The sequence below is a fragment of the Gadus chalcogrammus genome, chromosome 9 (genome assembly GCF_026213295.1).
Source record: "Gadus chalcogrammus isolate NIFS_2021 chromosome 9, NIFS_Gcha_1.0, whole genome shotgun sequence".
In the NCBI taxonomy this organism is placed as follows: Eukaryota; Metazoa; Chordata; class Actinopteri; order Gadiformes; family Gadidae; genus Gadus; species Gadus chalcogrammus.
In genome coordinates this window covers 16137857-16151465 of record NC_079420.1, presented here as the reverse complement: position 1 = coordinate 16151465, position 13609 = coordinate 16137857, and the positions used below count along the sequence as shown (strand labels likewise).

The 13609-nt window shown below is 41.0% G+C and overlaps 1 protein-coding gene across 1 annotated transcript in view; it reads right to left on the bottom strand.

The window, feature by feature from the left end:
• The window catches only part of LOC130389435 (polypeptide N-acetylgalactosaminyltransferase 18-like), a 75584-nt gene that overhangs the window by 21476 nt on the left and 40499 nt on the right, over positions 1–13609 (bottom strand). Inside the window, exons 3-6 of the mRNA XM_056599218.1 lie at positions 13334–13500; positions 10306–10492; positions 1528–1725; positions 628–742 (exon numbers count right to left, since the gene is read on the bottom strand). Coding sequence (XP_056455193.1) covers positions 628–742; positions 1528–1725; positions 10306–10492; positions 13334–13500 — 667 coding nt within the window. The remainder of the gene's footprint in view (positions 1–627; positions 743–1527; positions 1726–10305; positions 10493–13333; positions 13501–13609) is intronic.

Sequence of the window (13609 nt, the reverse complement as noted above, 5' to 3'; positions counted from 1 at the left end):
GTCATAGGGTCAAATCGGTCGCATTGCTTCAGAACATGAGTTACCCAACTCTCATTACTACCGCACTTAACTGCTAAATTATATATAAATTATCTTTTGAAGATAAATTATCTTTTGCACGTATAATCCTACCTTGTCTCCAAAGGCCCTGGACTGCAAATCATCAGACTCCCAAGAAGCCATGCTGGTGTTCAAATAATTTCCCCGGACATGTCTCCATGTCGGCTCAATCAGAAATCTACCATTGCTGCTTCTGTCGCAAGGTTGGATAAGCTCTACTGCGCAATAAAAAGATTTCTCTGGAAATCATTCTTACACTGCTGCTGTACCACTTTTAAATATGGAAATATGTATATATTTCTGTCAAAAATGCTGTAAAATAAAACTGAATCAATTGAAAATCAAGGTTAGGGTTAGAATTCAAAATCACTGTTAATTAGCGATCCTGTACAGTACGTCCCACGCAATGAAACGGGCAATGCTGCTAACCATGATATCCAACAAACAAAATAAGTACACCTCTACTATTGGATGGTACCAGTTGGTTCAATACAAACAGCCCATTTGAAACGAGTTATTGCAGTGTGTATTGGGCATTAGACAACAAACTGAAGAAAAGGAACGTACTCTGATTCCCAGCTCCACGTTCTCCCCTCCGTAGATCTCCATTCCTTCGTCCAGCAGGCCAATCTCCTCAAAGTACTTCCTGTCCACGACAAAGCAGCCAATAAGGGCAGGGCTCCTGAAATGATAAAAAAAAAAAAAAATTGATCGATCAAGTATTTCAAATTCAAGCGCAGAGGATAAAGGAGTTTAAAAACAAGGCCAAAGGACTTGATGGTGACTGGAGACTCGGGGTGAAAAAGAAAAAATATCATTAACATTTTCTATTATCATACATTGGAGTCATAATTAGTCATTAGTCAGTTTGTGGTTTCATGCCACCATCAACATAAATCTAAAGCTTTTTCTAAAGATCCAGGAGAAAATAAGCAAACATGCTAAAGAGATGAATGGATGTTTTTATTGCTATTACTCTATCTGTGACTTATATTCACCTTCTTCTCATGTTCCTGTGCAATATTAAAGATATAAAGAAACTTGACAGCTTGCGTGTCTTATTTTTTACCTCTTTACAACCATCTCACTGTCGATGAGTGAGTACTACTTCAATGATGGCAACTTGACGGTCACACGCCATTATAAATCCTTTTCTACTGCACAGCGATGACACCTGTATATGTTTGACTGACATTTTGTGGTTGGGTGTAAACTGTATGTAGAGTAGCTTCATTACAGCCATTGTGGTGGGTTAGGATTTATGCCATTATCCTGTACAAGCAGATAGGATAGTGTAGTAGCTAGGGTGTTTGAATCCCTACCAAAGGCATTAGGTTCGATCCCCAACATCTTAAATCACTCCATTTTGGATACAAGCAATACTCTACCCAGTTTAATGACTTCAGGAGAACAAAACCACAAGGCTTTATCGCACGAAGCTCCAAAGCCTCAGTGATGAGCTGTTACCTTATGGGGGCCGTTTGGTTCCGCAGAGCCCACCAGGACTTGGGTGGGTTGAGGTAGCGGCACCACAGCTCCCAGTCGAAGCCCTGCGCAGACAGAGGGTACTCCTCCACCTCAAAGGTGTCGAACTTGATGTTGTCAAAGGACGGCGACACCACGCGCGTGCGGTCCTCTTTGATGCGCTGCAGAATGGGCTCTGCCCTGGGGGAAGGCACAGGAGTTAAAACCCTGCGGGGGAATGGTAGCCCTGATCATGTTAGCGCAACGGTGATGTAAGATGATCCTTAATTGCCAACATTAAAACGGGCGCAAACCATTGGCGAAACCCAACCTCTTTCCAGTCGTTACATCAGTAGCAATGTTGGTCATTTTGTGGGTAATTTAGGAAGAATGCAGCAGTGAAGGCAATTACAGCGACTGCAGTGTGACCCGAATATTACTGCGAGGAGTAAACTGAATTCAAATGAAACACATTCAAGAAACTAAGCGAGGTGAAAGCCTGCGGACTGTAGCAATTGGAGATGTGAAACTCTTCTTTTTTTTTAAAAAAACCCAACTTAGAATTATTGAAGCCAATCAAGTTGTTGAGCCAAGGAATGTCCATTTGATTGACTCATTTGGCAGAGGGGTCAATTGTAGCTTTTGTCCTGCACCTCTTGGTCTCTTGCAGGGCTCTGTTTTACGGATGAGTTTGAAAATCTTCTAAGGGAAGACCACATACAACCAGCTTTGGTTGTATTTCTTTAGCTGGAATACCTTCATCTTCATGTCAAATACTCTCCAACTTATTCTTTATTAATAAGTACTCAGATGACAGAATCTCTGAATTCCTGATCATTAGGATCTATTAGTGTTTCAGAAGTTTAATCAAAGCCTTGAAGCCAAATTTGACCTTTCCACTAGACATTAAATTTCCAATGGCACGGCAGGTAAACACCACTAGATCATGAATTATCCATGACTATTAGTTAAGCTGCATCTACATTTTTGTAGAAAATGAATCAATTATAACGAGATGAATTCTGCCAACATTAAATCCCTCAAATGGGCAGAAGAAACCCTCTGATCTAAAACCCTGCAGAAGTAAATACGCCATTGGCTAGACAGTGAAACCCGATAGCAGAGTTCAGCCTTTGTAACTCAGGCATAGCCAGTTTGTTGAATACATTTGAGGTTATTCATTCAATGTGGGTCACTGGTGTTCACTTTGTAGCACAAGCCACATAAACAGCAAACTATTTTATGTGAAGAACTACCTTTGAGTGTTCTAAAAGTAAACGGCCAAAAAATGAAAAAAAGCAAACACACAAAACAAACAAACAGCTAATGTGTTTTGGAGTTTCTCTTTGTTATCATTAGTCTCTGATTCATACTTAGGCAGAGCAGCGTCCACCTTCAGCTGTATGCTCAAAAACACCCTCTCCCAAGCTCCACTGATGAAATGCATTCCACTGAGGCCCATGAAACCCAGGAGAGTCATCCAATTAGCTAGACCTTTACATAGGAGGGAGGCCGTACCACTCGGCAGAGCAATGTAGCACCCACACGATTTACTACCCGGAGAGTTACTCTGCTAAATGTAGAATGAAACCGCGCGCGCACACACACACACACACACACACACACACACACACACACACACACACACACACACACACACACACACACACACACACACACACACACACACACACACACACACACACACACACACACACACACACACACACACACACACGTTAAAAATCACCGGAAATGTATCATGAGGGGTTGGCACACATTCTAAAGATTATTAGAATTGCAGTACATTTCTGATAAATCAAAGTTACATTATTATTTCACGACTAGAAATTGCAAGAGTGAGATAATTGCATAGTAGAGAAGGAAGTTGCACAGGTCTTTTGAATATAGCAAAGTGCTTTCAAAATCTCTTCCTGCTATTATGCTATGTCTATCTCTCACACACACACACACACACACACACACACACACACACACACACACACACACACACACACACACACACACACACACACACACACACACACACACACACACACACACACACACACACACACCATCCCCCCCCCCCCCCCCGCCCCCCCAAGAAATTGACACAGAAGGATAAGAGCACAGGAACAGAAAGAACCAGGTTTGAGGAGAAGGAGGGAAGCACACAACTGAAAAGGAGATCTTGAGAAAAACAAGTGTGATGTGTGTGTTTGTTCGTGGTCATGTCTGTTAAGTTTAATGGAATATCTCTAGGAGAGCTGTGTGTGGAGTTCAAACAAAGATGAATAAGTCATAATCAGATTAAACACACATGGGGGCCCTATTTTAACGGTTCGAAACGCAAGTGTGAAGTGCCAAGCGCAAGTAGCTTTGTGGGCGGTTCTATGGCGATGTTGCTATTTTATTGGTGCATAAATGGCTCTTGCGCCCGGCGCCAATCTAAAATGGGGTTGGTCTGAAGTAGCCTAATAACCTGTAGGTGTGGTTTGGGCGTAACGTGCAATAAACCAATGAGAGTGGCAGCTCCTATCTCGTTTAAGAGCCATTAGCGCATTTGAATCTGACGAGTTGATATTTTGACCGATGAGACAGATGCATGACTACATGAATTTCAAACTTCAAATGGCTCAGTCTATGGCCAAATAATATGACCTAATTCACACATGAAATAGCGTTTCCTTCCACAAACTTCAGAAAAACTAAATCCTCAAATAAATTTAAAATAAGAAAACTTAACACACATATGATATTCAGTAACTGTGGTTCTATTGAATGATCGCAATACATTAACAAACATTGTTTCTTACCAGTATTGTATGCATTATCGTTATCGACTTGTGTTCCTAATATGCATGTGTAGGCCTGTCGCGATATGCAATAAATCAATTAATTGCGCGATAAATTATAATGAGCGATAATTTTTTGCCGGCCGCAATAATTTCCATTCGCACTCTTTTTTTAAATCATTGCTTTATTGGCCTAATCTGAGAAGAAATCTATGCCATAAACATAAATATTATAGGCCTTTATTACACGGGTCTTCTCAATGCCGTGGAACGCTCCGTTCACTTGCATAGATAGTCCGGTAATTTTTTGTCAACCCCCACGTCTTCGTTTGCTAAGCAACGTCAACGTCTTTGAAGGACTATTTCTTTGCTGATCAACACTACGAATGCTGCTAACGAATAAATTGTAAAAAGACACACCATGTGAAGTTATTTTTTCGTCTTGGCAAGTAGCCTTGTAATAAGCGGGATGATGTAGGTTTATTGATCTTCGAAAGGGTGTACTTAATCATTATATTAGTTGAAAAACGGCAATATTATCGCTTATTGCAATAATTCCTGGGGCAATTAATCGCCCAGAAAAATTTGTTATCGTGACAGGCCTATGCATGTGTCCCCCCGTTAATATAAATTTTCATGTACTGTATTATGCGTTCCGTGTTTAGTTTGCGTGTGTTTAAACAGATGGACGCACACACGTGCGCCCGCTTTCATTAATTATTGTACACATACACACACGTGCCCGCATTCATTAATTTTTTTTAACACTCACTCGCAGCAAAACAATGTTTTCTCACGATCCAATACTCATCAATCCTAAAAGTTATGTGCTTGTACACGATGTCTGTGTCTAGAAGATATGTGTTTGCTGTACGGTGTTTGCAGATGCATTGATTTAAAAGAACAACGTATTACCGCTGTATCAGCTGTTCTTTCCTTTTTAAACGTCTTTTTCAAAGATGACGTTACGTATACAAATAATTTGTGATCAACAACTCACATGTGTGTTCTCTTAGTTACAACTGTAATTTAATATATATGTTGGATGATTGAGCTGTTTTTTAACTTTGAACGTAAGTCGACATCTTTTCAAACGTTTCAAACGCCCCGCCTAGTCGGAACGTTTGAAACACATCCGTATGGCAAGCCGAATTGACATTTATTAACTAAGTTTGACTATCCGGAATTTACACTGTAGATATCAACAACTTCATTCAAGATATCTGTTACGTAGTTGTGACTAGTCGAAACGACAGTTAGAGATATCTCACGGAAAACGACATTCAACTCGTCACACATCTTAAATGACAATTGCAGATATCTGTAATTCAGTTTCGCCTAGGCAGAATGAAAGTTAAAGATATCTCAAACGTCATTTGAGTGTTGGGCATTACGTTTTAGATATCCAGAAATACGTAATTTCCCCTTGCCGCCATAATCAAAGAAGAAGTGGGTTCATTTCCGAATGGAATAAGAAAGGAGCAGTCATGGCGTTGGCTGTGATCGAAAAGATCACGAGAAAATGCCATGAAATTGAACAAGCCCACACACAGGGGATGTGTGGAGAGAGAGAACGTCGTTCTATTGAAAGCTGTCAAAGAAATATATGCTATATGGAGCGATGTAATCAGTGTGAATGATGATTGAACGAGGAGATGCTCCGCTCCCGCTTAAAGTAAACGCTCCTATAATATGTCATTACAGATATCTGAAACGTCATTACAGATATCTGAAACGTCATTAGAGATATCTGAAACGTCATTAGAGATATCTGAAACGTCATTTCGCCTAGTCAAAACTCGAATTCAAGATATCTTTATTTCAGTTTCGCCTAGGCAGAATGAAAGTTAAAGATATCTACAATTGTAGATATCTCTAATCAAAATTCCTTTCAAGATATCTATAACTTGATATTAGATATCTACAACGTCATTTCGCCTAGTCGTAACTCCAGTTAGAGATATCTACAACGTCATTTTGACTAGTCGTAACTCCAGTTAGAGATATCTACAACTTAATTTCGCCTAGTCAAAACTTAATTTAAGATATCTGAAAAGGGACATGTAGATATCTTGAATTGAGGTGAATTAAAGATATCTTGAACTGGAATTATGACTAGTCAGAATCAAATTGTAGATATCTCAAACTGGAATTACAGATATCTAATTCACAAAGTGGATATCCGCAACTGAATTGTAGATATCCGCAATGAGAAACCCCATAGACATGAATGGCGAAAATGACGTCATTTCGCCTAGGAGGAATGTCTTTGTGGATATCTGAAATTACAATTGCGGATATCCGAAATGTTACTTTTGACTAGGCAAAACTGAATTGCAGATATCTGCAATGTAAATTCCGGATAGTCAAACTGAGTTAATAAATGACAATTCGGCTTGCCATACATGCGGGACGAATGAAACAGCATATTTTAAAAATAAACTATTGACCTTACTCTTGTTTTTATGCAACCAGTCATATTATTATGGCATGAAACAAAAAACACAACTATTTATTACAAAAAAACTACCGCAGGAAGGATTTTACTTAGCGCTCTCGAAAACAGGTTTGGGGGATAACATTTGAACGGTGGGACGTCATTACACGAAATTTGACGTGAAAGCCTTCTGTGGTTTTCGAGGAAATCGCTGTGTTTCAATCGTCCCGTGTTTCAATCGACCCGGATCTCCCCTACCATAAAAATCTCCACGAACACAGATGAAGAACTCATTCATAAAAAGGGTGCTACTTCAGTTGTATGGAAGTGGTTCGGGTACAAGCAGTCAGACATAGAACAAACTGTTCCGTGTAAGGTTTGTAGAAAGTCGATCACTTTTTACAAGTCTTTCAGGGATGGCCTACAAGATCTTTTTTTTCAGTTTGATATAAATAAATCTTTGCACAATAATGACAGCCAAGTGGTGCTGATTTTATTTTTTATCCTCGAACAACTGATTGGTTCACATAGGCCTAGATTACTTGGTAATCTCATTTATTTTTATTGTGTTAATAAAGAAAATATGTATTTAAATTTTGCCTTGGTCTTTTTAATTTGTTTAGAGAAAAACAGAAAAAAAAAATCGAGGTTTAAATCGTAAATTGTCCTTTAGTTAGAAAAAATTGAGATTTTATTTTAAGGCCAAATCGCCCAGCCATAGTTCATTCCCTAATTTACAGGCGCGTGGCGGTGGAGGGAAAAGAACACTCTGCGCCAGTTGCAAACTAGCAACGACACATGCGTCGGTGTAGAAAGTAAATTGCGCCGGATGCAAGAAAGGGCCTATGGAATCATAAATGAGAAACACTGGGAAACAGAGACGTCACAATCAAAGAGATTGAGACGGAGTGGGTCGATGAATACTGGGGCAAAAACCCATTCAATATATGCTTTTTATTGGACCGGATTTTAACAAACGCTGTTGTTGATGTTTTTATTGACAGTAGCAGATTTTAAGGCTCTACTGAGGATAATGATCTTACCAAATACCCTGGCAAACAAGTTTGTTCCAAGTTTCTAAGCAGGCAGTTGCTAAGCAAGCAGCCATCGGGCCACCTACGGTATATGCAACTGCAGCGTGTTTATCTTCTATAACCTAGAGTTAGATGCCTAGCCCCTCTTATGTCAGCAAGGTACCCTCCAGCTCTCCTTACGGCCCCTTGAGCCTAGTTTAAGACCTTGGATGAGTGCAATGACTGATGGTGTCCGGTGGCCAACGTGGCCCCAACGCTGAGCTGTCCCTGCAAGGTGCACCGCCCATTCATTCACACGGAGAGCTGGGAAGCATGAACTCAATCCCAGGGCTCCTCCACAAGGCGTTCAGTGCAGCAACGAGTCAATACAAAAATAACGCAAGAGAAAAGTTTGATTGATTGACATTTACTCTCTTTGATAGGTGGACCGATTCCCTCATCACTGCTGCGGCTCGTGCTAGGATTCGGAGTGGGGGAAGCATTATGCGTCAAGCGGACGAGTGGTGGACTCTTGCTGTGGTACTTAGAAGCACAACTTGTGCTTGGTTTTTTTCAGGATGGTCTTGATGTAAAATAAGTGTGGTTTGGGACAAGTGGACTGAAAGTAACCGCGGGCTGGATTGCAGAAGTCTAAATTGAAGGATACTTTCAGTGTTCTATAATGCAGTAGCTTAGCGGTTGCTAATTGTTGTTGAGAAACTTTAAAACTTAACTGCAAACTTATTTTGCAGCTTATGGGTAATGAGTCAGCAAAACCGGGTTACGAGAACACTAAATAACAGACGAGGCAGAGGCCATTACAGAAAGCGTAGGCAGTTAACCGCACAGGCATCAATATACACAACAGTGTAATGATAGGGCCTTCTGGTAGCAATCTTTCCTCAATCTTGTACAATTGGAGAACCATTCAAATTGTTTTTCAATGGTGTGAATTATTTAGGAGTATTTATTTTCAGTCCAGTTTATTTCACAGTTTAAGTCTGAATAAGCTCCAAAGGCCCACATTAAAATGGAAAAACAATGAATAGCTGACCCGAGAACAGAAACAAAAGAGGAAGCCAATATCATGTAAATCCTATTGAATGTGTATTAAATATATATTACATTAATCCTAAATCTTTATTTGATAATATATTTAAGGATGCTTAATCTGAAGTCATTGTATTTACTGGCAATCATCTCTCTTATGTTAATTGACAGTGTTTGGACAATGAGTGCAAAAATAAAAAGTTTTAAGTTCCAAGAGACTGTGTCAAAGTCAAAGATGCCATTATAACACCTAACCTTCACTACTTGTTACTCCTTCTTTACACATTCATCCCTCAGTGGCAATTAAAAATCTCTTTCACACAAGCACAATGCGCATTGATATAGCGCATTACCAACTTGAGCCTCCCATTCACCCATTCATAAACCCACCCAGGTGTTGACCATGCAAGGTGGAGGGTTCCGATTCTAGCTCAGGGGGACATGTACCCTCCAATAGGAGGAGCCGGTGATCTAACCAGCAGCCCGTCGCCCTGCTCTTACTGAGCTGCTGCCCCCCCATCATCCACCAAATTGAGCTGCTCCTAAACAATGTCAGCTCTTGCTGTATTCAGCAATACTGTTATTAAGGGTCAAAGCAGCATCCGAAGAATTGATTTGCAGACAAGCAAAATAAGGAGCTATAAAGCAAGACATTTAAAACCGGTTATTTTCGGCAGTCGTGGGGCCCTCACACTGAGGCACAATGATCAAAGGAGCTAAACTCTCGAAGCCTGTCGTTGACTTGAAGAGAAGAATCTACACATCACACAAGGGCTCTTCTGCCAGGTTTTCAAGTAAGTCTGGCTGCTTCACACAAACATTCTCTGGCATTCACTGCCATGGGAAAACAGTATGTATACAGTACGTGTCTTTGTTTCTTCCCGATCCATTAACGTTGTTTCATTGTGTATCAACCAAGCCTCTTCCTTAGATTGATAAATTGAAGCTACACATACGAGGCCAACGATCAGACCACTAAGGACTACCAGACCATTTCATGTGTGAATCCAGATATGGGTGATTAAGGAAGGTTTATCCCTGAATACAGATCATGCAGATTAATAGGGTGCAGGAAGGGGTTAAACAGTAAATACAGATCATGTAGGTCATTAGAGAACAGGAAAGGGTTGAACGTTAAATACAAATCACACAGGTCGTTAGAAGGCAGGAAGGGGTTGGACAGTAAATACAGATCATGGAGATCATTACAGAGCAGGAAGGGGTTAAACAGTGAATACAGGTCACACAGGTCATAAGGAAGCAGGAAGGGGTTAAACAGTAAGAACAGATCACACAGGTCGTTAGAGAGCAGGAATGGGTTGTGGATTATCTCACGCATTCTTCAAAGACCCATTCATGGCCTTCGAATCGGGGATCAAACGAAAAAGCCCTTCGACCGGCCCTCCGAAACACCCTAACCGCTCCACTTTCATTCCCATCACGTAGAGATCCCCTCCTAAACGTCCCCCTCCTCCCTGCTCACCAGCCCGTGTTGAACTCCACGTGGGCGTCGAAGAGGGCCACGACGGGGGCCGAGGCGGCCCTCCAGCCGCTGACCCGGGAGCGGATCAGCCCCTCCTGCTTGTGGTGGCGGACCATCTTGATGAAGCCGGGCCCGTGCTGCGCGTTGCTCTCGTCCACAAAGCGCTGCAGGTTCTCCTTCAGCTCCGCTGGAGAGGAGCACACATGCATTAAAGCTAATGCTGTCACGCTGCTGCTGAATCCCTGCACTCATCAGCCACGCTCCGCTGGAGGTCCTCACACCAGGAGGAAATGTTATACGAGTGCCGATAAAAAATAAAAGATATGCACACAGCGGGGCGGGGATAATCCCATTCAATCATTTCAATGCATCACATAAAGGCAGTAATTCATTGGAAATAATTTAATTCTTTTAGACGCACCGATAATTCCAAGTATTGGTCTCTTGAAATAAGGTAATCGAGTTGAAATGTGCATTTCAAGCTTCACAGATTCCTCAACGCGATGGGGAAAAACAAATCAACATCGAAAAAATACATTGAAAAAGTCATCCATCAGATATTCTGTGTGAAGTGATAATACATTTCAAAGCAAGTGTCTAATCTGAAACGACTGGAAGCCAAAACCAACTAAATCAGAATAATTAATAACTAACAACTTCCGCTTAAACATAGAACAAAATCCCACATTGAGGTAGATTCATACACATTTGGACATTCTGAATCTTTATTGCCTCAATGTATCATTCCAGTTATATTATTCTCTATCTCCCTTTCTTTCTCTCGTATCTAATGTGCTATAGTATATCCATGACCGTAGACATACAATAGACAAACTTTCACAAAGTTTTGGGGAGAAAGGGTGAAAGACAACTAGAACATCTATCATCCCGTGACAATTTATATCTTTAACGTTTAACTACCAACCCACATTTTCAACAAGTTTGGTCCAGCTTTCCCTTTGTTAACTTTTGGCCTGGCATGAACTGGTCACACAATAGCCTTCTGGGGAGCGGGTTAAACTGTTTTCGGGGCTCACTCAGTTAGAGACTGGTTTATGCATACATTCAATTGGTTATTATTTCTAAAACTATTGTGTGCATTTTCGCATTTAGAAGTCTCATCTGTCCTCGAAGCATAATCTCACAAAGGAATTGCCACGACTCTATTCACAGGAATATAATTCCGTTCCGAGATCTGAGGGAACTGCCTAAAAGATTTAAAAAGCAGATAAAAGGCAGAAAATGTGAATAAAATAAAGCAGAGGCATGGTCCAAAACTGAATGTAAAGACTCTTCAGAACACATAACGTAATGCTAGAGCAGACTTTGCACCTGTTGCATGACTGGCCTAATGGGAGGAGGGATAATATGTTCCTTCCTCAGGTTTCTTCTTCATCTTTTTTTTCCCACTGGCTTTGGAAAATGCCCCTTGCCCAGGTAAGGTCAAAGGTCAAATATAGGCATTTGGAGCATGTTTATGAATACAACTTTTATGAATCACAGTAAAAATCAAATGATTAAGTTTAAATTTGATTTTCACAATTTATCCTGTTGTTTTATCCTGTGTCAGACTAGGTGGATTTCTAGTTATTATACAATGGCAGATTAAAACAGTTAACCCAAGAAGTTAGTTATGACAGGAGATGATAGAAAATACTGCAGTAGTCAATCAGAAGTATTAAAATGTGTAATTAAATTCTTGGCGAAGGAACTTCATTATATCATACGGACACAAAAAACGTTCAGTGCATCAATCACGCAGGCTGCTATGATCAGCATTCAAGGGTGTGTGGCAGCCATAACTAAGCTAGCTGATACATTATTGAAGAACAGCGATAAGAGAGTGAGAGAATCCATTTCCATTTCCAAAGGACGGTGGTGGGGACATATTTCTCATAAAAGGTAATTATATGTAGGGCAGCGGTAAAATATGTCGTCCGCTATACGTGACGAAAATAACAAAGGCGCATCATTCCTCAGAGAAAGTGCTCCGATGCATCGGGGAATGAGATATTAATCTGTTTCTCCTCACTTAGGAGCTTTCCAACGGCCCCTTATGTCTGTTTCTTCCCGGACACAGAGTGTGAAATAATCGGGACACCAAATGCAACCTCTCTCTCTCTCTCTCTTTCTCTCTCAAAAGATTTAGTGCTTGAGTCCTGGATCCAGCACCTGGCTTCCGTTGATATAAAGCCGAACTGAAGGAACATGTTCATCGAGCTGGAGCGGGACAAGCGAAATTTTGGGGACATTTCTTTAGAGAATCCATCTTTTGATAAGTTTAGAAAAAAGATTCTAAACCAAAATTACATTCAAATTTCAGTCAAGACGCTTTTATCCAATGCAACTTAAAAGGGAGAAGGATAGATAATATATAGATGGATCCAAGCCATTTAGTAGATTTTTATAATTCAGATTTATTGCTCAGATCTGATTTTTTCGTTTGGGTGATTTGTTGTTTTGCTGTACTGTGCCACATACACAGAACAATACTGAAAGACGTCATACCAGCAGCTGTGCTACCGAGTAAAAAATAGAGGCTAGTGAAGTTAGCTTTGATGGTTTAATTTATAAGTTGCAGTGCAGTGGAAGCCATTGAATTTGCGATCAGATGATAATGACGGCTTTTTGGGAGCACTGGCTGAAACTTCTCTATGGAAATGTATGTGTATGTGTGTTGATGTGGAGTCAGAGCCAGGACTGGTGCGATTGTGCCGTAAATGTCTGTAAATGTCTTTACGGAAACAGATTACATCCAAAAAAATCTGGATGTGAAGGGTTACATTTAACTACATAGCTAATATTGACTCCTATTTTCAATATCCCTCCATAGACTTCCTGCAAACGCAGTGACTCCCGCCAACGAATGTTGATCTAGAGTGTAATAAAAAGGCGCGTGGATTCCGATACGACTGTTCAGTCATGCATCTGATTCAGACCTCTAAACAATGGGGTTTCTGCTGTTCAGACCGTCCCTGTTTGTGTTCTTGCAGTGTGAACGAGGCCTTGGGTTGAAGGCTGCTCTTACGGCTGTTGCTGTGGTCGTCCACCAGTATGACCTCTCTGAGCAGGTGGGCGGGGGTCCTCTGGATGACCGTGTGCACCGAGCGCAGCAGCACAGACAACGCCTCGTTCACGAAGATGAAGATGACGCTGAGCTGGGGGAGGTCCGGGGAATACACCATGTTCCTGCAGCTGACGAGAGACAAACACAAACCCCAAGGGATCGGACCATCGACGCGATTGCGCATTCTGCAGCAGAAATAAGCAATTTTTGACATTCTATCACTTTTTTCGGAAAACA